Below are 26,695 nucleotides of genomic sequence, written 5' to 3'. Positions count from 1 at the left end.
AGTTGGAGAAAGGCACCTGAGAAGATTAAAACTCAAGAACCAGACAGTCCTGTGTATTTGTATAATTAAGGAAGGAATGAAAACATGTACAGTATTTGCATTTTTATTATAAAACAAAGATTGTCAGTAAGAGTCATTTCTTGACTTTAGTAGCATTCATCACTTGTTCTTGAGCAGCTTTCTTTGCTTTGACCATTTCAACGAGTTCCTGGAGAGTTGTAAAGGAAGAGATATTTATCTAAATGTGGAAATTGTTAACAATGCTGCTGTTCTGAGCACTACCTATATTCAACCTGAAACACTCTAGCTCTCAGCATATAGAGGAATCTAAACAGTTTAATAAATTAAAACAATTTCTCTTAGAAATGCATAAATTAATGGAAGGCAAATGCTCATCTACATCTGCTGTATCAGGAACTTTTCCCACAAAAGGTTAGGGATACAACTTCACCATCTATAGGAGCTTGCTCTCAAATTGTAAGGGAGTTCACAAGACAGACTTCTCTTCCCAGCTTCCAGAACAACTACTACCACTTGGCCCTTACTGCTCTCCTGGGGATGAGTTACCAAAAAAAAAAAAAAAAAAAAAAAAGAAAAAATTGCTCCATATTGTGCTAGTTTACTGTTGTCAGGTATTGTCTCTAACAAGGAAAGCAACAAAAAAAAGCAAAGGATTCTAACAACACCTGGGCTAATTACAGCTCTAGAAGGAGATGAGGTGCCCTACCTTGTATCGCTTCATGCAGTCTTTTTTTGACCGGCCTGGAACAGCTGCTGCTATTTTCTCCCATCTTTCTGGAGTATTTACTGGATAAGTCTTCAATGCCTGTTCTAACAGCTTTTGTTCTTCTGTAGTCCAAGGGGATGAATCCAAAGGTGATCCTGTTTTCAAATGTAAAAATGGCAGTAAGAAAAAAAAAGTACATAGTAAGGAGTCTGAGATAAGCCTAAGAAAATATTGTAAAATATATTGCAGTTGATTTAAAATCTTTGCTGTTCTGTAATACAACTAATCTGTAGTCTGATTCAAAGATTCTACCAAAAATGTGAAGCAACACCGAAAACAACACTGAAACTGTCTGGACAAGTGGCCCTTGGGATCTTTAAATAAACAGAGAAGGTTGCGTCTTCAGTTGTCAGCTGGGTTCTAGCTGACTGCAGCTGTCCTGTGAAGCCACATCATTACAGCAGCAATGAAGCTTTTCCTTTGTGTTTCCTCACTGAAACACATTGGCCTTCTGCAAGTGTCTGGAAAATTTGATGGGAGATGTTTGGGGTTTAACAGGAGACCAAAGCTTAGCTGTAGGATGATCCTGTATCTCAAGTGCATCCCCTTTAGGTTTATACTTGAAGTGACAGTGTAGCACCTTTTGAGGAACAGATAATATCTTAACCTGTTGCCTCACATGGAAGCCTTTTAAACTGTCACTGTTTAGTTAACTGCAGTTTGTAATGTTATGTACAACCCTCAAACTCTATAACAGAGACTGGATTACTTTCTTATTTGCTACGTAAGTTTAAAATTTGTTTGTAAACAACTCTTCTCTAAGTTCTGGATTACTTTCTTACTAAGATGCACAGGGGAGACAGCTCTGCAAGAAGCTTTCACCTTTACCTTCAAATCGTTCTGAGGGGGCAGCACTGTCCATCTGAGGCACCACACCATGTTCTTTTTTAAATTTGTCAAATGCTTTCTTGTTTATATCATCTTTCTGATGAGGGTCTGTGAACAACAGACATTGAACAGAGTAATTATTGCAACAAAATTGAAGCCAGATATAATCATAGAAATATTGTGTAGCAACTATTGTAAACCAATAATCACATAACCAAAAAACCCTAATTCCTACTTTTAAAATGATGGTCAAGAGGTTGGTAGATAAAAATCTTCTGGGGTCCAATAAACTTTGCTTCAAGTGTCAGGCTCTCCAACCCCTATGCTGCTCAGATGAATACCTTCCCTGTATAAACTTAAGCCTGGATTGGCAACTTCAGTAAAATATAGAGGGATTATTCTCTAAAGTAAGGGCTGAGGTACAAACCTATTACCTAGAGTATAATTGTGTCAGGGGCAGCAACACTGAGAAACTGTGGGTCTTCCTGCAGGTATTATGTTTGGAATGGATAAACTTCTTGAAAACCTTTTTCTTCTATAGTGGAACATTCTGATTTTCCTTGAGAACTCATTCCAAGCTCTCTAGATTCTATTGACCACAAGAGGAGATAAGACATTAATTTAGGTGTCTTACTCAGGTGCTGAATTCCCTTTCATCTGTTTGAAGTATCACTATAGATTCATCAGTTGCAGTTATTCTGGATGCCTTGCTTTGTAGAGAGCTTCCTCTGAGGCCTGTTTGTGTGTCTCTACGTGTGGAGGAGCCCAGGCAATGTGTGTGGCCCAGACACCTGTGTATCAAGTTAGATTAAGAGAATTCCCAAGAGTCATCCATGACTTACACAACATCCATTAGGCTGAAAATACTGACTCACAGAAATGCTCCTCAGAATCTCCATCTGAACTCCATTTCTTTTGGGCTTTTACAGAGGATTTTCTCATAATGGAAAATCAGGCTGTACAGAAGCATGCAGACTATCTTGTTAAAATAATAATAATAATATAGATACCAAGCTTTTGGAGGCTCTTTGCTTTATTGATGACATCTTTTGCTGTTCGTTTTATTCCAGTAGTAGAGTGCAAATTCATGTAATTGGCAATAACTTCCCACCTAAACAAAGAGCAGAAAGGTAAACCAGCATATTAAATAACAGCTTCATACAAGCTATGGTCAATTATTTGTGGTAATTATTCTGTTAAGAATAATTACGGGGAACTCTGTATTTAGTGACTGAAAGCTTTCCAGAAGTTACCATGAGAGTTTTTGTGTATTTAGGCATGATTAAAGTTACCTGGGAGTAGATATAAACTAACCCTGTTTCTGCTGCCCCCCAGAATAATACCTACCTATACATCCAATAAAAGGGCTTCAACAGGAAAGAGCTGGAATAGGCATAGCCCCAAAATTATTCCTAATGGAATTTCCTATTGGAAAATGGAATGTTTGCACCTGGCCAGACAGGAGGATTGTGTCTAGGTCTGTGTTCCCAGAGAGTACTCTTGACTGCTGAGCTGCAGTGCTGAAACAGGGACTGGTATCACCTCCATACAGAGTATGGCAGCTTGGTTTTGTTTTTTTTTAAATTAAGTGTCCAAATCTTGTAATGGAAGACTTCAAATCTGTGGCTCCTAAGTGGAAGAAGGCTTTTCACTCCTGGGAGAGAACAGGATTTAAGGCATATGCCTCTTCCTGATGCTATTAGTAAGCTGAATGCCCATACTGCTTGCTGTGAGTCCCAGCCTTTCCCTTTTCCCCTGGCTCTCCCCTGGCTGGGGAACTTCACCTGTTTGTACCTCTGGATGTTTTCCTCCTTGTGTAATGGAGGAACCAGCCTTGCATTCATGATGGAGCTACTGGAAGTAGCTTCTACACGTGGATTCCTACCCATCATGGTGTTGCAGTCAGTGTTTGGTGGTGTTCCCTACTTTAATGACTGGAGCCTGTACTTTAGTGGGCCCTGTGCAAACATGAATCTCTGCACAATCTTGCTGAGGGACTGAAGCCCAAGTTTTGGGGGAAACAAGATACAGGGCCTGAGCTAACTCCAGTGACACAGAGCATGGTACTAAGAGAAGACAAACTACAGGCTGCACAACTGTCAAGGAAAAGGAAGAAGTTGTCTTTATACTGACATCATAGTTGGGGTCATCTGAAAGTAGGATGTGTTATGGTTGCTATTTAATGAAAAATTGTTAGTAGGGTTTTTAACCCCAAACCCGACAAATACCTTGAGTTAGTCCCTGCTGGAAAGAGGTTCACAGCTTTAATTAATAACTGTAAATCATCCTCTGGCCAATTTTTGCTTCCCCCTCCACCACCAGTGGTTGACTTTTCTGAACTCTTTGTTGCTTGGCGCATACGAGCTTCTGCTGCTTCTTTCTCTCTCCTTATTTGTTCATTTATTTCTTCTATCTGAAGGATTGCAAACAAGCATTATTTACTTATTTTTGCATTTTACATTGACAGAAATCCCACTCTCTGGAATTACTCTGAGCCTTGAATTTTGCTTAGTTTCTGTTCAAGTATTGAATTGAGAAGCTTACCTGCTCCAGTATTATTTCCCCCTCCATCCTGTGCATAAATTTGACCATCACAGATTAGAAGCTGCAGCAAGAATCTCTTACAAATTCACCAAGAAATTAAATACTCCCAGGCTTAAAGCAAAACTTCTGAATATAGTGTTCAGGGCCTGGCTAACACCTGTCTAACACCTAACTTACAGAGACAGATCCACAAAAGTTTTACTAACCCAAAGTGCCTAGAGTGAAGGCAGTTAAACATCCATGTTGATGAAACATCCATTAAATCTTCCAACCCAAGTGCTACCTATGCTTTGGCATGTCAAAAATTCTTAGTTACTATGGTTGTACTAAGTTAGCATTACTGCAACAACCCAGATTTTAGATACTAAGTGCCTCCTGAGGGTTAGATGGCCATGTGTAGTTTCTTAGCAAGCAATTCAGCAAAACTGAAGTTATCCATTGCACAGCTTTGTGAACTGCAGTCACATCTTGAGACTGTGGTGTGACATGTTTTTAATGTGTCTGCTTCTGAGCATGCCCAGCCCAGTCCTGGCAATATTAAAAAGCTGTGCATTTAGGCATGCTGGCAGGATGCTCAAAATAGGTTTCTGTCTATTTCATAATGCAATCTTCCTGGCAAGAGGGAAATTATCTGATAGATGATTTTTATTAATGCAGAAGTGGAACAGTTTTAACAGAGACAAAAAAGTGAGTCCTGCGTTTGGAACTGTTCTGCAGACTGGGAGATTGGATTCAATCCCCTGTAGAACAAGAGGGATTCAGGTCTTTTACTTGTCTGCTGAGTAAACCTGACCCTGCGATAGGGTCAGATCATATTCACCACCAAGGAAGAACATTCACAGCCAAAGTGCACGAGAGAAAGCACCTTATTCTTCCTGCAGGATCCAAGTTCAGCTTTATTAGTCCAAATGGCAATTAGTCCTGCTGGCTAATTTAGAGAAATTCTTGCAGAGTTTTATAAAACTTGATCACAAGTGTCTTGCTTTTCCTATACTTTGGTATGCAACCCACAGGTCATCCTTTAGTGTCTAGACCCAGATCATGAATACCAGACTAGGATTTTTTTTCTTGTGTAACAGAACATGCTAAGTCCACCCTCCCTACCCTCTAGGTAAGTGCTAATTTTGCTGGGCAAAATTAAATTCCTCTGCTGTTTCTATATACTATACAAATAGTAGGTCTTGTGTCCTTTACTAATTAAAAATACACATTTCTCTCTCAGTTTGCCCTGGCAATTTTACCATCTGAGAACTGCACTATGTAAAATAGAGCAGAGACCTCAAACTCAGGTCTTTGTGTTTAACAGGCAGGATTCCACAGCTGCTATGTTGTATCTTATTTTGTAAGATGTAGATTTAGCAAATCAAACGAGTTCTGTTATTTTGATTTGACACGCAGCATAATTACCTGTTTTACTACAGCCGCCTTTCCTCCTTCCCTTGTTGTGGATGTAAGTGCTTCATTCAAGCATTGCAGACTAAAAATAAATTATTAAGTTACAACAGATAGCTAGTAGAAAGATAGGTATCAAAGTGAATATAAGTCAGCAGCAGGAAAACTTACCTTGCTAGCTCAAGACGATCACAAAGCTTTTCCACCTCCTCCATCATTTTAACACAATCTGCCTCATTATCAGAAAAGTAATTCCAGTTCTGGAAGCAGAAATACATGTTCTACAAAGTTCTTGAACTTTATTGTTGTGTTCCTTCTGACAAAGGCTTAACACACAGCATTCTTCAGCCACTGCTGTGCTTGGACCCATTTGGTCAGCTTTACTTATAACTCAAAACCATATGGTAAGTATGTTCTTTAGCACTTTGCTTTTTTTTTAGTAAGCTCCCTTTCCATAGTCATCTCCAACCACAACAAACAAGCAAGCATGACAGGATCTGATCTAAGCAAACATAGTAATTTCACTGCTGAAACCTGTACTTCACTATAATAATATTTAGATACCTTGCATGTTGTTCTCAGTTTTTGCCTTTCTTTCTTGATAGCTTTCTTCTGTATCTCTTTTTCCTTTTTTGCTACCAATGCTTGTTGCCGGAATTCTTCCTCCTCCTTCTCTTTTGCTAACCGTGCTGCTTCTAATTCTGCTTGTCTTTGCTGCAATCAAAAGCAAGAAAACCAAACACAAAACCTCAAAGTCATAGTTTTATAGAGCCATTCAGTATTAAGATTTACTGTTTCTGGATTTGGTGATTAGGTTTTTTTGTTGTTGTTGCTTGTTTTTTTTTTTCTTTAGTACATCAATACTTTAACATTTGGTTTTCCAATAATTTTGAGGGAAGTGATAGAACATACACCAGTCAGCATTAAATCAAATACTCGCTGTGAGAACCCCTAGTTTATAAATCCTGACTTCATTTAGAATGAAATTACAAAACTGCATGAAAATTTCTATGTCTGTCCCAAGACTACAAGCTTGGAAAAATGCAGTGCTCCAACATTTCTTCTGCATCATTATTAACACAAAGTCTCACATTGCTCCAGTGCTGGCTTTTAAGGCACTTTTTAGCACCTTTACAGTTCCTTTTGATTCCTAGTACTCCTTTCACAGCCATATTTTCCAAACTGTTATTTTCTGTATATTAAATCGAATACATTGTTACCTCAAAGTGTTTCCTACCAGCCATACACAGAGCATAAGCACAAGGCAAGCAGCTGTATCCATTTATACAGGAAAGTCAGCTGTTTCTAAACCAGAGGAAGTTCATGCAACAACAAAACTCAGTTTTGAATTTTTTTGTTTCATATCTGTGCTTCTTGTTTTCATCTAATTCTCTAAAGGCAAATCTCCTTGTCAGTCACTGCCTGTAACACAGGGATCACATCTTGAAACCTCAATGTAATTCTAACAGTAGCTTTCTTGTCTAGAAGCTGAAGCAGTGGATCAGGTGTGAATGAACTGGGGGTTTTCAGCTCAAATAAAGCAGTAAACTTACTTTTTCTTTTGCCTCCTGTTCTTTTCGTTTTGCTTCTACCTTTGCTTTCTTCTCTGCTTCTTTCTTTGCCTTTTCTTCCTCCTTAAATTTCTTTATCCTAGGATCACAGCTGTATGCATTGTCTGGCAGAAAAAAAGGATGAATCATATACAAAAGAAAACCAGGAGATTTCCACTGTTAACAAATCTCTCTTTAAAACTTCTGCAGTTTATAAGCTCACCAACAAGCGTCCTAATTCTGTTCATTTCTTCTTTTTTTCTCAATGCTCTGGTAGCTCTGTTCTGCTTTTCAATCCACCTCCTTTCATCTCGACTAAAAAGGTAAAAACACAGTTAGTTCCATGCTTATAGAGTGTCACTCTGCTAGAAATCTAACAAACTTTTAAAAAGTTTCCCCACCCAGATGCTCTTTTCTGAATACTACAAAAAAAGACTTCAAAAAATTAAGTTCCAGGCCCCAAGCTCATGTAAAAAATGCTAAGTGCTTACACAGTTACATTAACCTTACACCTGACAAAACAAGCTGCTTATCTGTCATTGCAGGGAGTGAGATCAGGGACTTTTATTTTCAAAATGCAATCCACTTCTTGACCTAACATTACACCCAAGCACAACAACTGAAAAGCTGATACAGAATTTAATTAAAGGACAGAAATATACTCAAAGTCAATTATCTCCATTTTCCAGAATGTAGGTCACATCAAGTAAAAGCACAGAAAGAACACTTTCAGTGAAATACTGTGACACTCTGGCAAAACCATGCCAGATTCAGTTCAGTAGAATGCATCTGATGTTAAATAGATTAAAAAGTGGCTGACTAGTTAATGCTTAAGTCAAGAAAGTAAAACTTTTAGTGGGGGTCTATATCCTCATCTACACAACCAAATACACAACAATATACCTCAGAACAAAGAAAATCCTCAGAGTAGGAGACTACTACAAGTAGACTGAAGGTTTAAAACAGGAGCAACATCACCTTTGGCAAGAATCACAACCATCTGAACAGAAGCTAAAACATAGTTCTCTTAAGTACAGTGTACTACATGCCATCTGTCTAAAACTTTTAAAAAATGACACTAATGACAGGGATAAGCACAAAAAAGAGCTTGGCAAATAATTCAAGAGCCTTCCTCCAATGACAAGCCTACAGAATAATTTAATTTATCAAAATTTATCAAAAAATTTGTGTAATTTATCAAAAATACAAAAGATACAGAATTGATCATAGTTCCTACACAGAACTTTCACTGGGTCCAGAGAGGCTCAAAAAATTTGACAGTAGGAAAAGGTAGGAGAAAAGGAAGAAACACCTACTTACAGTCTAAGTATGGCAGGTTTTAGCCACAAAGCAAGCTGACCACTGAATTTAACTACAAAATGGATTTCTATTCAAACTTGGGAAAAGAGGTTCATACAATGCAAGTTATGGTTGTGTTCTGTGAAACAGAATGTTAGGTGACATGATCTGGGGATCTGCCCTAAACATTCAGTGTACAAAGGATAAAAATACAAATGTAATTTCCAGCAGCAACATGGTCTGAGTAATTCAGCAACTATGAATACATCAACAAATACACTATTTTATTGAGGTCAAGCCATCAGAATAAATCTCTTTCAATTCTAGAAAGTATCACTTGTCTCAGCACAATTTAATAAAGACATGGTGAGAGAAATGGTACCTGCTTACTCATCCACTCTGTTCTGGCTCCAGGTTTAACCTGTGCCTGGGACTTGCTGTAACTGCAAGTCTGATCTTAGATGAAAATGCATTTCAAAGCACCTCACAAACACCTCTGGGATGCAAGCAAGAACTACTTCAACTACTCAAATAAGAGAAACAGAAGCCCACAGTCAGTCCAATTCAATTTCATGACTGACTATTAATCTGCAAGAGTGGGATTCAGTCTTAGTTTGGCTACTTTTCTTCCTATGACCTGCAGTCAAATAGAAACTTGGAAAAGTTTACTGTATCAATCTCTCAATCTCCTTTCAAATTTCTTTCTACTTACATACCATTCTGCTTTTTCCTTTTCCTCTTCATCTAAATAGGAAAATTCTCTCCAGGAATCAAAATTATACCTAAAGTAAATCATAAAAAAAAGGAGGGGAAAAAAAAAAGAAAGAGAAAACAGAAATATTACAAATAATTTACCTTTTTTTTACAATTAATTTATTATTATATATTAATTTATAATACATAATTTACAATTACACTGCAGCTACAATGATTCCACTGTGCTAGGTCAAAACACAAGATGGTACTGACAGCAGTGATGTCTGTACTGCAGGACAAGAGTGTGCTTCAGGACAGGATCAATCTCACCAACTCCTAAGTGTCTGTGGTGCAGTTGTCTTAAGCTCCCATTACAGACAATGGAAGTATAGTGCAGTTTGTAGAGTTCAGGGAGGAATTATATTTAATCTTTATATAAAGATCTGTAATTGGCAGATACTGACTTCATTGGACTAGACAAACCTCCCTTAACTAGGGGAGCTTAAATACCTGGTAGATGCCTCCACTGAACACACAAGCTAAGTGAGATGAACCCCTCTTCTAGTCTGTGGGTCAACTCAGTTCACAACCATCGTGGTCAGAGAACTCTGAGAAGCTCCTCCTGGAACTGTGAATTTGCCATGTGGATGTATTAACTAGGAGAAAACCAGCCCAGTTTGGGGAAGTCACCAAACAGCCATGAGGTAATTTCATGATATCACTAGGCCAGAGAAGGCCACAGCCAACAATCCACATCCAAAAGTGTCTGAAAGCCCTTGTTGTCACAAGTCTTGATTACTGTGAATAGGAACTGAGGTACTGGCTAACTTACCAAAATGAATAGAATGCATCTACCTCTTCAAAGGATGAGCTCATGTCCCCAAGTTTAGGAACATTTTTCTTATTTGACCACCTGAAAAGAAATGGATATAGTTTAGGTATATACAGGTATATATGCATATATATAGATATATATATGTATAATCATACTTCATAACATGGCACATGTTAAGTATACAATCAAAATACCAAAACAGAGGCTCCCTCCCACCAACACAAAAGGGCACCAGGAAAGAGGAAGAAAACAGGAGAGTTCCTTCTAAACATCCTTCAGATTGGCCTTTATTGGGGTGCTCTGCCAGAAAAACAAACTCCTCCTGGCCAAGTCTGGTGTGCCTGCAAGGAGACTTGATGGAGCTCAAAGCTGCCATTGTAGATACTCAATTCTCCACACACAATCTGGTAGAGAAACTAACAGAAAGTGGACAAAAGGTGCTCTGGGAATAACTCAAGTCTGTGGTAGTCTACAGAACTTTCCTACATATTCTAAGAGAGTAGAAGGTAATAATGTACACTCTGCCTCCATTCCATTTTTTCCCTACAAAAAGTGGAGTCTTCCATAAGCTCCAGAATTTGTTATTCCATGACATAGCATCCATTTCCAAGCAGAGAAGGGAACAACCCATCTGACACCAACAGATCCAAGTCTCAATCTCTGGAATACTTGGTAAAAGTTTTAATAAATGTACTTTAAATAATAAACAGATTCTTCAGAAAGTGTTGTAAAGTGCTTCACATGATAGAACACTTTTTTTTTCATACAGGTAAAAGGTGAAATGGTTTTCTATTGTGATAAACTTGACAGAAACTGGCAGGCATGAATCAAATGCAGAAAAAACATCACACCTAAAGAGAGAGCCACCAAATACTGATGGTTATATTTAGCTTCTCTTTTAACCAAATAAATTGTGAACATAACTACTGTCTTCTCTTAATGTCTCACCCTCACAAGGTGAGAGGAAATAATAAAATAAGGGATATAATAAAAAATAAGGAAATAATAAAAATTTAATTTTTAGTAGAATACATATGCCTGGTACAGTAAAATGAAACAAAAATGACAGTGAAGATGATAACAGACTTTAGAAAAAAAAAATCTCATGGGTCCCAATCAATGCCACCAGTGTGACAGATTAGATTAAATACCAGATAATTTACTATTTTACTTGTATTCCATTTCTAGCATCTCCCAGCATCTGTTAGAATCACACCTGTTACAAAAATAAATCCAGAAGAATCTGCAAATGCTGATTCTCCAGCAACAGCAAAAGCAGCCTGACACAGCTTACCTGGCATTTCTTTCAAAAACTGGTGAAAAAACTTCAAAGAAGTTTTCTTTTGCTTCACTTTTGGAAGGTACAGAGTTATCAAAAGTAGGATCTATGCTGTTAAATGCTCGTCGTTTCACAGGATCAGATAATATTTCATAAGCTGAAAAAAGTTACCATATGAAAAACATGTGACTAAAATGAGTTTTCCCCACAAGGTGGGAAGGTTTTAATGTTTAAAAAGATGCTCTCAGATAATTCTGTACAACTTGATATTTATTTATTTTAATGACACCAAATAGCACTGCTGTCAATTCCTTTGCAACTGAGGAGAAAAATGTTTATGAAAACAAATACATTTAACCATCAAGATGTAACAAAGAGATTATATTTAAAATAAACTTATAGCAGTAAATTTGGTTCAGGCACTGAAAGTTTGGGCATGGTGTCTTCAGGCTTTTATCCTATACCAGATTCTTGCAGGTAAATTGGCAAAACAGTCTACTAAGATAGGCATGGAGTAAAATCAGTCCCTGAATTAGTATGATGCCAGAACTAGCAGGAACCCATTCATTAGAGTTTTTGCAGCTCATTATAAAGTTGTACTGAAATTTGAAAAGATTATAAATCACTTCAGAGCTACCAGCCAGAACATGCACCTGCTCCCAGTTTTCCTGTCTGCATATTCCTGCAGTTGGGAAGCATCACATTGCTGAATCTTACAACCTGGAAATCATACACATTGTAGCTTCAGTGAACTCTTGCTTTCTCTCAAGGAAGTGTGGAATGATTTTGTCAGTTCTACAATGCACACTATTCACTATTTTTTAGTAAGAGTGAAAAGTCATTGAAAAAAACAAATTTGTGTGGGGATCAAAAAATGGGATTCTCTGACTGCGTCCCCCAATGTCTTTGGGGCATTACTGTATAGCACACCAGTTTGTCCCAGGATGGGGTTCCTCTGGTGGTTCCCCTTTGCATATGCTGCTTCTGGTGGACAGAGAACACTGCACCAGGAAGGTCAGATCTAGAGGGTGATAAGCTGGAGGGGACCTTGGTGCTCTGTGGTTCTGTAAACTGATCTCTCTGCACATATTAATGCAGAGATGAAAGAATGCAAGGGACCACCAATGAGTTGCTGTCTGCCTGTCTTCCCTTCCCTTCTAGGAAGGGACATCCCTCTGCCAATGCTCTAAATGTCCCCAGTTATCCTCTACCTTGAAACCCAGAGCTCTGATAACCCTCGTACCATTTTCCTGATGCAAGGAATTCTGTTTGCACCCATAGGTTCCTCTTTCACTTAAGAGATGTCCCTTCCATACAGATCCCCAATTCTATACCCAGACACTCAGCTCCCCCAGCACTGTAACTCCCACCCATTCCTTTGTCACACTCAGCTCCCAGTCCCACCTACACACTCATCCCTTCCCAAGTTTCTCCTCTCCTTCCACTGCTTGCTCCTAGTGCAGATTCCCCTTCCCTACCCCTGCATTTCTTTCCTCCAAGGTGCTGCCTGGAAGAATTACTCCTCTCCCATCCCACTTTGTGCTTTCCTTTCTATTTATCCTTTAACAGAGATCATAAGCAGTTAAGGGGAAATATATTTTTCTCCTTGCATATAGAGCACAGACCACGTTCCTGAATTCAAGTGCAGGGCGTTCTTCCTATAAATATCTGCCAGTTTCTAACAGGACTACAATTATGGAAAAAAACTTCCTTTGGCAACTTCCTTCCTTTTGACAACACTAAGGGAATCTGAAAACATCATTACCTTGTCTTAACATTTCATCTAACATTTTATCTACTATTGTAAGAGGACACCCAGAAGAATCATAGAATCACTAAGGTTGGGAAAGACCTCTAAGACCATCAAGTCCAACAGTCAAGAAAGTTCAGAACACACAAATTCCAAGATTTTCCCCTATCCCAATCTTATTAAGTAAAAAAAAAAAAAAAACTGTTCAAAATAAAAAAGCTAAATTCCAAAGCATTTCTAGAGCCCTAAGTCATTAGAACCTAGACCTAGACCACTTCCTATGGTTTTGGAACTGGACAGCAGTGGTGTTCTGGGTAACTACAAGCAAGAAGGGAAATGTTATTCTGTTGAGTTCAGTCATCTGTGGGCTAAAAAACAGCAGCTGAAGAAAGTGATATCCTAGATCAAATCAACAGAAATTCTGTTGGCAGAGTAAGCACATTAGAATTCAGATTTTCCAAGTGCTGTTGGTGTCTTTGGGGCATTACTGTATAGCACACCAGTTTATCCCAGGATGGGGTTCCTCTGGTAGTTCCCCTTTGCATATGCTGCTTCAAGCATTCACATTTCCTCACCAAGTAGCATGGCTGACAAATGTCTACGGGCTGCTTTCCATCCTGCTTCTACTCAAGAGGGAAGTTACAGTAATGTCATCTGTACTTATCAAGGCAGTTTTGTACAATGGAAAAAGAACTTCCCTGGCTTTTTATTAACTGGCAATTCCTTAAAAGCCTAACAGAGCACTACCCTACACATCAGATGATCAAATAGGTTGAGAGAGTATCTAATGAAGGAGATAAATTGCTTACCTTTAGTTATGCATGTAAAATAATCATTATCACCTTCTCCTATTTGTTCCCCTGCAGCTTTTCTCTTATCTGGATGGTGTTTCAAAACCATGGATTTATCTAAGCAAAACAAAACATTTGCACATAAAGTCATAAAGTCAAGGTGAATGTTTAGTTTAGAGAAGAGTCCAGCTATAGCAAACAGCTCTGGGGTGGGACAGGATGCATGTAAATGCATTAGGTTTAGAAATGCTTCATCATCAACAGTTTATTTCTGACAAACTACAGTAATTCCAACTGAAACTCCTCTGAAGAGAAACTTAAAAAATAAACTAAAAAGACAAGGCCCATAAAACATCAGGAATAAACCACATCTGAGTTAATGAACATTCTTAGATTTTACATTATTGTCAGAATTCAAATTATTTCATCTTTGCTGGGACACAAAATAACAACAACACCTGGAAGGTATGAAGGAAGGGTACTCACGAGCTGCTTTGATTTGTTTCTGGGTAGCCCTGTATCGTACACTTCCTAGCCCAAGAACTGCATAATGGTCTTGATTCTGAAGGGAAAAAAAAAAAAGAATCCTAACACTGATAATGCAACCTAAAAAGCCACAACACAACACACACATAAAAAACAGTTCTTCTCCCCATCCTTTAGAAGGAAGATGCAGAATTAATCTCTCTCAATAAATATTAGAAAAAAAGCTATAGAAAAAACTGTCATAAAGGCCTTAATTATTGATTAACCAAGCACCAAAAAAGGAAGCCACTGTTACAGAAATTGAAGTAGCTTAACCTAAACTGCATCAATGCACTAGACCCTAGAAAGTTAAATTACTGGAAAACCGAATTGCTGTCTTTAATATTAATATTAAATATTGGTAACAAAATTTCAGGATCAGAGATGTGGTAACAGGGAGAAGAGATGTTTCTACTGCTCACAGCCAGTAAAATGAACAGCAACAGCTCTAAACTATGATCTTATCCTGATGTGTGCATGCATTTGCCTTTATTGACTGGTTACAGGTAGGAAATACAAACCCAGCTATAAGAGACACAAACCCATTCAGATGGGGGTAGGAGGGGAGGGGGGAAGGAGACCTTTAGCAGCTGGGAATAGCTTTGACAGGAAATTTCTAGCAAAAACACGACTAATCTATATCAACAGAATACCTTCCAGTCCTTTGGATCAAGGGTTTTTAACATCGGAAATTCTTCAAGCTGCAATTCCTCATCCCCTGACTCTTCAGAAAGCTCCTTCTCATCTTCTAGCTCCTGGAAAGAGGCAGAAACATTTATGTTTCTCCTCTTAATAAATGCTTCAAACCATCTTCCCACAGGTTCCACTTGACAGAGTACTGATGCTACAAGCAAAAACATAAAAGTAACTTCACCTTCTGTGGTTTACTTTTTGTTTTTTATTTTTATTTTATTAAACCCCATCAAAGCCCATAGAAGCCCTGCATCACACAAGGCTACGGATTGCCAAATCTCCTAACTCCCTGTAAAGACACCAAAGTGCTTTAAAGATTGTGAGAAGCAGGACACACGCTACCAGGCAGCACCTTCCACACGCTTCGCTGCGCCCTCAGATGCTGAAAGGCGCTTTGGGTTCACGGAACGCAGGCGCTCAGTGACATTCCGGCTCTCCCTTGCTTTGGTCGCAGCGCAGATACCTGCGGCAGGAATTCCACATCTGGATGGATCTCCCCTGCTCCCCGCTCCCAGGCCCCTCCCTCCGGCAGCCGAACCCCACTTGTTGCTCACAGGGCGGCAGACGCAACACGTGAGGAGGGCAGCGTTAAAAGTGAAATAAACGGGAAAGTTACCCAGAAACGGAAGGATTTTCAACTCCAACATCTAAGCAGGAGCTTGGGGGGGAGGCTGTTCCCGGCATCACGCTATGTTCCCTCACACCAGGAGGCAGCCCCGGGAACCCGGCGAGGCGGGCGGCAGCGGGCAAACCCCGGCGGCAACACCCCGGTTCCCCGCCGCTCCGCCGCCTCCGCGGGCGGGCACCGGCGGCAACCCCGCGGCCGGGCCGCTCCCGCCCCCCGCCCCAGGGCCCGGCGGTACCTACCGGCAGACAGCGCCCTGGTGACGGCCGTGAGCTGCCCCTCCCGGGCCCCCCGCAGCATGGCGGCGGCGGCGGCGGGCGGGCCGGAGCGAGCCTGGGGCCTGGGCGGCGGGCGCCGCTCGCCTCGCCTCGCCGGTTGCCTGGAGCCGGCGCATGGAGGCGCCCCGAGAGCGCTTCCGGGGCGGCGGCGGCGTGCGGCGGGATAAGCGGCCCGGCGGAGCCCGGTCCCCTCGCCGACCCTCTCGCCCCGCTGCTCGATCCACGCCTCCTGCCCGCACCGGACCGGCGGCTCGGGGCGCTGCGGGTTTAACCGGCGCTGCGCATAACGCACCGCTGGCGGCGGTGGCGAGCGGAACTCTTCATCGGGGGCAGCGGTGCCGGGGGGAAGGAGATATCAGCGGCTCGAGGTTCTCGGCGCACACTGGCCGGTGCACCCTCCTTTGGTGCCCCCCCGGCCCGGCCGGAAGCCGCGGCGTTGCTGCGTAACGTATCCGGGGCAGGGCGGGCAGCAGGACCGAGCCGCCGGGATGCCGGACTACCTGGGCGCCGATCAGAGGAAGACCAAGGAGGAGGAGAAGGAGGATAAACCCATTCGCGGTGAGAGGCGATGGAGGTGGAGGCTCAGCCCTACCCTACCGCTTGCCCCGGGCCCACTTGCCGTTACCACGGCAACGGGCGGTGGAACCGATACCGCTCCCTCCTCCCCTCCTCCACCCCTACCCCCCCCCCCAGCTCCTTTCTCCTCTCCGCCGCTCGGGTCGGGGTCCCCGTGTTCATGAAGGAGAAACTCCCCAAACAGCGGCTCGGGCGCGGCGGGTAGGGGCGGAGCTGCCGGCGGCCATTTCGGTGTCGGGGACGAGGGGGCTGGAGGAGCGCGGCTGGAGAAAAACAAACAAACAAACAAAAAGAACAACTTAAAAGTCCCTCTGAGGAGGTTTCTGGCGCTGCAGACCCCGATCTCCGAGCGGTGCCCCCGGCCCGGGGCTCGGGGTCGAGCTCGGGCTCGTCCTGTGCCGCTCCTGGGGCCTGTCTGTCGGTGCGGGTGTTAGCCGTGAACATCGGGTTTGCTTTTAAAGGATTCTGAGGGAAAACTGAAGAAAATCAGGTCCGAAAAGTCCGCTGCTCCTTCAGGGGAAGATGAGTGGCTAGGGCGGTAGAGGAATGGTCAGGGGTAGATGTCAAATACCGGGGGTGTGTTTGATACTCATTTGATACTCACCTGGGAGCTCGGGAGCTCTGCTCCTGTCAGGAACCCCGTGGAAGCAGGAGGGAGAAAGTTTTCTGGCATAGCATGAAAGTTACCAGCTTCTCCTTCCCTTTGGATGCTGATTGCCTTTTTATTTTGTGTCAAGTATTAAATAATGCACCCAGAGCAGAAGCAATAGGATAGGTAATCCTGTGGTGGACTTTGAACACTTCAGAGTGGTTTTCTTTTCATTATAACAACACAGCTGTTATTAGGTATCAAAAAAATCGACGGGGTAGTAGAAACAGTCAGGAAATAATCAGCACCAAAAAGAAATTTCTCACAAAATACTGTTCAATATGCACTGCACTCAGATCTTCAACACTGTGTGGTTTGGGCTCCTATCATAAAATACAGAGTGGAGTTACAAAAGAGAAGAAGCATAAGGTGGAGTCTGCCTTGCAGCTGGGAGAAGGGGGAGCTTCTGGGAGAAGGGAAAGGCAATGTTAGAGGTCTGCTAAGGGCAGATGCTCCAGGAGGAAGGAGAAGGGGGCAGAGAGTGACTTTTTTTAGTTAATTGAGTTCACTGGAGCAATCCTGCAGGACTCTGCAAAAGCTGAAGCATTTAACACCTGTCACTGCTTGTTCTGATGCAGGGATTCTGAGGCCCAAGTATAATATTTAGATTCCAAGTTTAGGACAAGTAAAAGGAAGCACAGTGCAGATTGAAATCAAGAGATTCCTTCTTGTGTATTCTGCTGGAAGTTTATGAGGCTGAAAAAAACTGACAGAAGTATTCAGGAGAGTTTTGTAAAGGTTGTTAAGAGCTCTCTGTGGATTTGCCATGTTTGTAGACTCTCTTGTGTGGTACAACCAGTCCCATGGTTTATGTTTTACAATATTAAAATTCAGCATTGGATTGTTTATTGATTCCAGGCTGTAGTTTTAGTAGTTTAAAGTAGATTTTTGTTACTGAGACCAGCACAGATGAGATTGCTGTTCCCTGCTCAAACTGGGCAGTTTGGAAGAGTGGTATCACTGAGGGAAACTGCTGACAGTTTTTCATTGGTGTTTTTTTTTTAATGTTAAGAAACAAAAAGTTAAAAAGATGAAGTTTTGGTATGTTCAGTTGCTTCTTGGTACAGTCCTAGGCTGATAAGTTACCCTGAGCAAGGCAGAGTTTATGTAGCTTGGTTGCTGTGAGCCTGAGCAATACAGATTTTTTGGGTTGAAGAGGGCATCTGGAGACTGGTTTTTTTTTTTCTTGATTGTCTGGTACTTTTTTGATCCACTCTCATTTAGTGAAAAAGTTGAAGTTCAAAAGAATCCTTTTGAAATATATATTTTCATTCTTTTTAAGCAGAATTGATACTGCTGGTATTGTTTCTAAAATTGGAAACTAAGTCTTTCCTGTCTTGTTTCAGCTTTGGATGAAGGAGACATTGCCTTGCTGAAAACTTATGTAAGTATCAGACATAGACAAGGTTGTTGAGGAAAACAAGAAAGCTTAATTAGGAACTGAATGCAAGAGTGGAGTGATGTGTATTTAGTGAGCAATTAGTAAATCTGCTTCTCTTAGTGCTTTTATTCTCTGGCAAAATCTTTTCTTCCTTTTCCCTTCCAATAAGAAAGCCCCAAACACAACCCACAGCCATAGAAATAGTCCAGTATTTTTGTTAGCTTGGAACTACAAAGTCTTTTCCTGGTTTTGCTTTGTATCCTGTAGCTGATTGTCATGGGGGGTCTGACACCCAGGGCACTCCTGGGGCTTGGTCATTAACCAATTTTCTTGCTTCATAAAGTACAAAATCTTTAAAGACTGCTTCTCCCATCTCACATCACATTTTATTTGCTTTTAGCCATGGTATTAAAAACTATTAGTGAGGGGGTACATGGACCTTGCCAAGGAGAATGAACCCTTGGGTGGTGTTTTCCATGGACAGTAAGGCTTAGGGACACATCTGTCCCCTCCACCAGGGGTCTGTGAAAGAAGGTCTTGAAAAATGAACCTTGCAGCTGTGTGTGTCTGGATTTGGTTACGTTTGCCAGAAGTCTGAGTGTTGTTGCCACTGAGACTCCTTTACAAAGCTCTGGAACAGAAAAAGGACTCTGTAATATGGCTTGTGCACACTGCAGCTTCTGTCACCAAGTTCATATATATTTCATATGAAATCCAGATCTGTCCCAGACACCAGGGCAGGATAGCAAAGCTGATTTTATCACAAGCAGAATCTTGCTTCTGACTTGCCCCATGGTCTTTCTGCTGTCTTTTGTGGATGGTAGTAAGGATGGATAAGGCAGTTGAAGCATTCCTTCAGATGATTTTCAGGTAATGTATACAGAATGCTGTCTATGTATAATTTTTACTAAGTCTTTTTATAAACATTAGAAAAAAATAATTAAAAAATAAGGTGGAATAGGTTTATAAGGAAAAACAAATCCTTGAAGTTTACAAATGTGAAAAATTTCCACTAGCTCAGTTGGCCAGTTGTGTGTAGCTGCACTCTGTTTCCACAAACAGAAATATTGTTACTGGAACTGAACACTGTCATTTTTGGCTGTGATCAATAGTTGGCTGTTACACCAAGACAGTCTATTGAACATCTTGACACTCAGCAGCTATTGGCATTTTTTCCTAAACAGAAAATAATTTGAGTTACAAAATCAACATGCCATTTCTTTTCCAGGGCCAGAGCACATACTCAAGACAGATCAAGCAAGTAGAAGATGATATTCAACAACTACTTAAGAAGATCAATGAGCTCACTGGTATCTTTCTTTCTTAAGATAACTTTCAATAGCAGAGACATATATACCAAAGCAAGTGTTTTAAGATGTTGATTTTAAACAACTTTTGTTAGTTTATTATTGGTATTTTCTCAAAAGAATACATTTCTTTATTTGTTAACATAAGATTTTTGCTTTGTAGGTGATTTTTGGCTAGACAGGACTAATCTGTACCTACAATCATGTAATTTTATAGTTTAACACATTTTTATTCAAAATTGTAATTTTTATGGTTTATGGTAGCATGAAACAAGTGCCCCTTTCAGTCTCTAGATAATCTGTTGTGATTTGTCTCAAGCTGTGTTTGTATAGTGAGTGAAATGCCAAAGACTGCAAAACCCCAACATATTATTATTAAGCAGTGGTACTGGTCCTTGTGTAACAAAGAAGTATCAGAGCAGGTAGCATTTAAAATCCAGTTTAAAATCAGCTGATCAGTTGTAACAGTGACAAGAAAAATGGATTTGTTCCCTAAATTTTCTTTGTTTCACTGATGAGTGCTTGTTGCCCTGCTGCTGTGGCCCTCAGTTCTGCCAGGAATGCCACCATCTCTGTTTTCTAGGGAAATCCACAATTCTTTCAAAAATACCAATATGTTGGAAGATTTACTAGTTTTTTCATCTGTGTGAGTCCCTTAGCTTCTGATACCTTGCACTGAAGTTTTCTCTTGGTGAAAGCACATGCAAAGCTTTACTTCTTTTCTGAAACTTTTAGAAATATTCTGATGTCTCCATCAAGCTTGGTTGTAATTGGCCCCAGAGGCAAAACTGTAGTGGAGGATGTCTGAGACTGGCACAGCTACTTAGGCCTCATTTCTTTAGGAAACTTCTTTTTAAGCAGTCAGTCAGAGGTGTGGGTGTTTTGGAGATCTCAAAAAGCTTGCTGCAGGTTTATGTCTAAGATTCTTGGTGTGGGAAGGATTGCTGAGGTGCAGTTAGCAGCTTCCTCCTCCTCAGCTTCCTCCTCTGCTTGTCTTTGTTGTACCCAGGAATCAAGGAATCCGACACTGGGCTGGCTCCTCCTGCCCTGTGGGATCTGGCTGCAGATAAACAGACTCTCCAAAGTGAGCAACCATTGCAAGTTGCAAGGTGGGTGCACTCCTCCTCGTTGCAGTGGAGTTGCATAGTGTTGAAAATGTGATTTTTAACTTAGGTGTATGTGATTTTTTAACCTTTTAAAAGATAAGGTTCATGTGCTGCACATATTGAAAATGCTTTTTACCATTGTGTCCAGAAGGAACTGTGTTATTCTTGGCCATTGTCACGGTTTGACACTGGCCCGGCGATTAAACCGGGTGACAGATGCTCTCTATTAATCTCTCTCTCCTCCTTGATAAGAAAGGAGAGAGAATAAGGGAGAGAGACTTATGGGTTGGAGGCTAAACGAATCAACTTTAATGAAACAATAATGGTAAATAGGGAAAAAGAAAAGAAAAATGCTATATATATATATACACAAATATACAGGAAAATGAATATCAGAGTCCTTCCCTCTCTTCCCCCAACAGTTCTCACGCAAGCCGGGTGAAGGCAGGCAGGCAAGCAACTGGGCAGCAGGCAGGGCAGCAGGCGGGCAAACGGACTGGGTGGGATCCTTCCCAGATGCCGGGTGAAGGCAGGCAGGCAGGCAACCAGGCAGGCAGGCAACCGGGCAGCAGGCAGGGCAGCAGGGGAGGCAACCAGGCAGGGCAGCAAGCAGGGCCACAAGCAGCCAGCCAGGAAGGCAGCTAGGAGCTTCTGCTGGTCTTTTATAGTGCCACAGGTGAGACCAATTGGCTGTTAAGGGGGGTGGTACCCAGCACTTCTGCTGATGATCTCAGGTGAGGCCGATCAGCTGGTAAGGGTGTGGCTCAGTCCTCGAGATCCCCCAACTCCATACCGAGGATGACGCACATGGGATGGAATACTCCATTTGAGAAACTTGCTGTCAACCCCAGCAAGTTCAACCATCGACAAGAAACTCAGAAAAATCACCTTTATCCTGGCCCAAACCAGGACAGCCATGTGTTCCATACTTCACACTTGCACTTATTTCTTTAGTTGCTGTGTGATGCTGTACTGACAGAATTGCCAGGGCAACAGCTGTTCTGGTGTATGTGGAAAATAGGACTGTCTGATCTTGATGCCCACACAAATAGCAAAGCAGTTGGTTTGCCTGCTGGTGTTACCTGTGTGTTCTGTACTAGGTGTACAAAGATAATCAATGCAGACTCTGAGGATCCCAAATACATCATCAATGTCAAGCAGTTTGCCAAATTTGTGGTGGATCTCAGTGACCAGGTGGCACCTACTGACATAGAAGAGGGCATGAGAGTTGGGTAAGCAAAATCTTTATATTCTTACAAATTTTCCTGGGGACTGAAGCTTTTTCATCTGTACCATTAGTTTGATGGGTCAACAACTATAATTTCATATTATTGCAGCAGTTGAAACTTTAACAATAAATAAATAATGTCTTTCTGTTGGAAGACAGTAACTCACCTCCATGCTGTGCTGGAATGTTTTGATTTGGATGTCATTCTGATGAGAACTGTGTGTCAAGGGCTGAAACCTCTCAGTCTCAATAGTTCCACCTTTCATGGAGCCTTCATAGCCTGCTTCCTCTTTGGCAATCTGCACAGCTACACACAGGGCAGCTACAGGAAATGCTTGCTGAGGAGGTGAAATCTGTTACTTTTAGAATCAATATTTTGCCTATTTGCTCTCTGGGATATTTTGAAGTTGAATTTTCAAAATGCTTTGGAATCAGTGTTTTTGGGAACCTGAAACTTCTCTGCAGAAGGAATTCCATTTTCTAGCCCATCTGGCTATTAGTTTTAAGGGCTGGGCTATCTTGATGCCAGAGAAAAGAGAAGTTTAAGAATTCAGCTTCTAATTTACAGAGTTGTTTCTACATGACAGTTTAATTCTCTGGTGTTAAAGTAATAGTCCTTATGTTTTTTCTCACCAGGGTGGACAGAAACAAGTACCAAATCCATATCCCCTTGCCTCCAAAAATTGATCCCACAGTCACCATGATGCAAGTGAGAACTGCCTTTACTTACTATGATTTTGCTTTGTTTTGTAATTTTGGTTACTTCTGTTGAATTTGTTCTGGGCTCTTGGAAGCCTGCAGATACTCAGCATCAGGCTGTTAACAGCTCATTCACCTTTTTGTTGGGCAGGTGGAAGAAAAACCAGATGTCACTTACAGTGATGTTGGTGGTTGTAAGGAGCAGATTGAAAAGCTGAGAGAGGTGGTTGAAACCCCTCTCCTTCATGTAAGTAACCTCCAGACTGAAACTATTGTTCTGAAACTATTCTGGTCATCTATTAGAATTGGAAAAAGAAAAAAACCCAAACTGTAGCTGAATGTAGAGACCTAAGTGAAAGGAGGTCTCATTTTAACAAGTCAAATCCAGCCTAATCTGGTTTGTATTGCTTTTCATTGATGATTTTCTTAATTTGCATATGCTCTTTGATGCACAAAATCTTTAATTTGCACGTAACCTTGCCTTTTGTTTTCCACCACTGCAGCCTGAAAGATTTGTTAACCTTGGAATTGAGCCTCCCAAAGGAGTCCTTTTGTTTGGGCCACCTGGCACAGGCAAAACACTTTGTGCCCGTGCTGTTGCTAACAGGACTGATGCCTGCTTTATCAGAGTGATTGGGTCTGAACTGGTGCAGAAGTATGTGGGAGAGGTGAGAGCAAACACCAGTGGAGTGGCAGATTTGCTGTTGTGGGGGTCAGACACTGCAGTGTGGGTGATGGGTGAATACACTTGCACACTGGAGAAGCAACAGAGGGGAGGACTGTCAAACAGCACTGCAGATCAGGCAGTCAGTTAGTGAAGCCTGAAGTGTGCAGTCATCAAACAAACAGATTTTGCAGTGCAGGATTTAATCTGCAGCTCAGGAGGACCCCAGGATTAGGATTCAGTTGGGAAACCTGCCATTTATTTTTCACTTTCCCCAGAGGTAAATGACTGAATGTTTACTTCTGAACTTGAGAGTAATGATTTCTCTCTCCTTTTGTAAATTGCTTTAAGATCCATGAATCTTGTTATATATATATGTGCCAAAAAAGTTTTATCATTGGAAACCTGGAAGTGTTTGGACGCATGAAAAGTTTCATTTTCCTTTAATGTGCCTTGAATCTTTAAAAAAATCCTGATTTTTCCTCTCAGGGAGCTCGAATGGTTCGTGAACTCTTTGAAATGGCCAGGACTAAAAAAGCTTGTCTGATATTCTTTGATGAAATTGATGCCATTGGAGGTATGTGTGCAATGTGTATGGTTCTGATCTCACACAAGAACTGTCAGGGCTTTATTTCATGTTATAACTCTGTGTCTGCATTGCTGCCTTAGAAGAAAAGTGCTTGTAAATAACTACTTAGCAAAATGGCTACCAGCATGTCCCGTGCTGGGAAGTGATCAAGAAATGGTTTGTGTTTGAACATATTTAACCCAGATGATAAGGAATTTTTGCACACTCAGAGCACACAGATTATTTAATCTTTAGTGAAGGATTTCTGTATTGTTTTTGCATAAGCTACTGTTAACTTGTGAACCCCCTTCAGCTTCTGGACTACATACTGGATCTTTTTTGTTTCCTGAAAATGAAATAATTTTTTTTCCCTGAAAGGGAAAAGTGGAAAATTTTTTACAGAAACAAGAAGTGGGGGAGGATTTTGGTTAAGGAGAGGCAAAACAAACAAAAAACCAACCAAACTCCAGTTATGCATTTCAGCAGTTTGTCCAGTTGTTAGGCAGGGAGCTGGGCCCTGTCATGCTAAGGATGACAGTGCAGTGCCTCTTACAGCTGAGAGGTGACTCCCTCTTTTTTTGAGAGGTGTTATTTTTCAAATAATCTCACACCTTTTTTTTAAAAAAGTCAGAAATATTTGCATGTCATTTAAAAGTATTTTTCCAGATGTGCTCTGTGTCACCTTCTCCATGCTCTGAAGGTCCCTCTCTCAGTGTGTGGGACACTTGTGTCTCCTCTCTCCAGGTGCTCGTTTTGATGACGGGGCTGGGGGTGACAACGAAGTGCAACGCACGATGCTGGAGCTGATCAACCAGCTGGATGGGTTTGACCCACGGGGCAACATCAAAGTGCTGATGGCTACAAACAGACCTGATACTCTGGATCCAGCCCTGATGAGGCCTGGAAGGTTGGACAGGAAGATAGAGTTTAGCTTGCCTGATCTTGAGGTGAGAATGCTTGCTTTCACAAGAAGTATATTCTGGTATCAAAGTGTTCAGTTTCTTCAGAGTATTATATATAAATATATAATATATATACATATATGAAGTGCTGGAAGCACTTTACAGAAGTAGCACTCTTAATTCCCATGAAACTGTGTGGAAATTTTGGGCATTAAAGATGCCAGAAAGGTATTCCCACCCTGCACAGCTTCTACCCCTGGCCTAGAAGCCATGGTCAATAGCTTGTGCTCACTGCATATTCCTGACCCAACAGATAAAGAATCCTTTAGCCAGTTCCATGGTTTAGTTCTTAAGTTGGAATTTGTTTTGTTTGGCTCTTTTCAGAGAGATTTCTTGAGGTACTTCTACCATTAAAGATCTTTTCTAAGTTGTCTTAATTTAGTATTAAACAATTAAGCATAAACAATTAAGCCCAAACCAGGACATCCAGACATAAGAAACAGTAGTTGTGCAGCAAATAAAAGATTTACTTTCCATCTGCCCTTGCCTGGGATGTGGGCAGCTGCATGCTGAGAGTCATCAGCTCTGCCTCTTGTATCCCCCACTCTCTTTCAGGGGCGAACCCACATATTCAAGATACACGCTCGTTCCATGAGTGTTGAAAGAGACATAAGGTTTGAGCTGCTGGCTCGACTGTGTCCTAACAGCACAGGTAAGATAAGTTTTTATTTTTAACAAAACAATTCATGTTTCGTCTCTAGAGGTGATCAATGTTTAAGTAATTTCTGTCTCTCTCCAGGTGCTGAGATTCGCAGTGTCTGCACAGAGGCAGGAATGTTTGCTATCCGAGCACGTCGAAAAATTGCAACAGAGAAAGACTTCTTGGAAGCAGTGAACAAAGTCATTAAATCATATGCAAAGTTCAGTGCTACCCCCCGCTACATGACCTACAACTAAAGCCTTGGAATGTTCTTACCATTCCTGTTGTTAAACTTTCTGTGAAACAAAAATCCAAGTGTAGTAATTCATGTAATTCTTGGAAGCTAGAAATAAATGGTGTATTCCAAACAATAGGTGTGTGTGTGTTCATTGTAAGTCTTAAAAATCCAAAGTTTAGCTCTCTAGTCACCATTTACACCCCAAAACTTACCATCTGAGCTGCAGAAAAGGTCCTCAAGTGACCATCGTGTTTCTGGGTGAGCTCAGAAGTGCAGGTGTCTCCCAAGGAAACTTGGGAACTGCACGGGAACAGAGCGTACACAGCTCAGCTCAGGTGCCCGCTGGTCTGAGGCTTTGCCCACTTCATGCAAGACATGAAGGGGGTATTTTTTCTCTCCCTGGGAGAACACTGACACCACTGTAACTTGTTTGGGTTTTTTTTGTTGGTTTGGTCTTCCTTTTATGGTTTGTTTGTTTGTGTTATAGGTGCTTTTGTTTTGGTTGTTGTTCAGTGGTTTTATTTATCCCTCTTGCTTGTTCTTTGTTTCTTACAAAATAGTGGGTAAAGAAGGAGGAAGATGTAAGTAAGTAATTCATTTCTTAGCCCTGGGAGAATATTCTTTTTGTCTATTCCTGCTCTAAAAATGATTAAACTGACATCAGTCTCCTAGCAAACACTTAACACACCCTGTTACTTGGCTGACATGCTGACCCAGGTTCTCTGGTCACTGGGCAGTAGCTGATACTTGTGGACAGCAAGCACCATTCAAAGGTTGTTTCTTCATCTGTCTTGTGTGTTCCTAC

At 41.3% G+C, this 26,695-nt stretch overlaps 2 protein-coding genes across 3 annotated transcripts; one reads left to right on the top strand and one right to left on the bottom strand.

The window, feature by feature from the left end:
- Positions 1-87: 87 nt before the first annotated feature.
- DNAJC2 (DnaJ heat shock protein family (Hsp40) member C2) lies at positions 88-16,015 on the bottom strand. 2 transcript variants are annotated; one of them, XM_071734013.1, is made up of 17 exons: positions 15,837-16,015; positions 14,930-15,120; positions 14,238-14,313; positions 13,770-13,868; positions 11,226-11,367; positions 9,929-10,009; positions 9,117-9,182; positions 7,325-7,416; positions 7,105-7,226; positions 6,116-6,265; positions 5,723-5,811; positions 5,567-5,636; positions 3,844-4,028; positions 2,626-2,726; positions 1,616-1,723; positions 728-882; positions 88-208 (listed from the first exon to the last, which is right to left on the bottom strand). In XM_071734013.1, exons 1-17 carry the CDS (start codon positions 15,892-15,894, stop codon positions 134-136), a joined length of 1,860 nt encoding a protein of 619 aa, XP_071590114.1. In that variant the 5' UTR covers positions 15,895-16,015; the 3' UTR covers positions 88-133. The 2 variants fall into 2 exon arrangements, with proteins under 2 accessions (XP_071590114.1, XP_071590115.1); XM_071734014.1 differs by having other exon boundaries at positions 14,930-15,031; positions 15,837-16,008.
- Positions 16,016-16,227: 212 nt separating this feature from the next.
- PSMC2 (proteasome 26S subunit, ATPase 2) lies at positions 16,228-26,023 on the top strand. Its single transcript, XM_071734023.1, has 12 exons — positions 16,228-16,430; positions 18,444-18,481; positions 19,707-19,788; positions 20,795-20,894; positions 21,992-22,123; positions 22,756-22,828; positions 22,970-23,065; positions 23,322-23,486; positions 23,972-24,059; positions 24,795-24,997; positions 25,568-25,664; positions 25,752-26,023. Exons 1-12 carry the CDS (start codon positions 16,361-16,363, stop codon positions 25,907-25,909), a joined length of 1,302 nt encoding a protein of 433 aa, XP_071590124.1. The 5' UTR covers positions 16,228-16,360; the 3' UTR covers positions 25,910-26,023.
- Positions 26,024-26,695: the final 672 nt, after the last annotated feature.

Source organism: Heliangelus exortis, chromosome 1 (assembly GCF_036169615.1).
Source record: "Heliangelus exortis chromosome 1, bHelExo1.hap1, whole genome shotgun sequence".
Lineage (NCBI taxonomy): Eukaryota > Metazoa > Chordata > Aves > Apodiformes > Trochilidae > Heliangelus > Heliangelus exortis.
This window is presented reverse-complemented; position numbering and strand designations above follow the sequence as displayed.

Coding starts and splice junctions, on each gene's coding strand:
- DNAJC2 (XM_071734013.1), bottom strand. CDS start 15,894: ATGCTGCGGGGGGCCCGGGAGGGGCAGCTCACGGCCGTCACCAGGGCG. Junction 10,010..11,225: donor GTTTTTGAAAGAAATGCCAG/GTAAGCTGTGTC, acceptor ATTTCTTTTCAG/GTGGTCAAATAAGAAAAATG. Junction 2,727..3,843: donor CCAGCAGGGACTAACTCAAG/GTATTTGTCGGG, acceptor CTCTTTGTTTAG/GTGGGAAGTTATTGCCAATT.
- PSMC2 (XM_071734023.1), top strand. CDS start 16,361: ATGCCGGACTACCTGGGCGCCGATCAGAGGAAGACCAAGGAGGAGGAG. Junction 18,482..19,706: donor TTGCCTTGCTGAAAACTTAT/GTAAGTATCAGA, acceptor TTTCTTTTCCAG/GGCCAGAGCACATACTCAAG. Junction 23,487..23,971: donor TGCAGAAGTATGTGGGAGAG/GTGAGAGCAAAC, acceptor TTTTCCTCTCAG/GGAGCTCGAATGGTTCGTGA.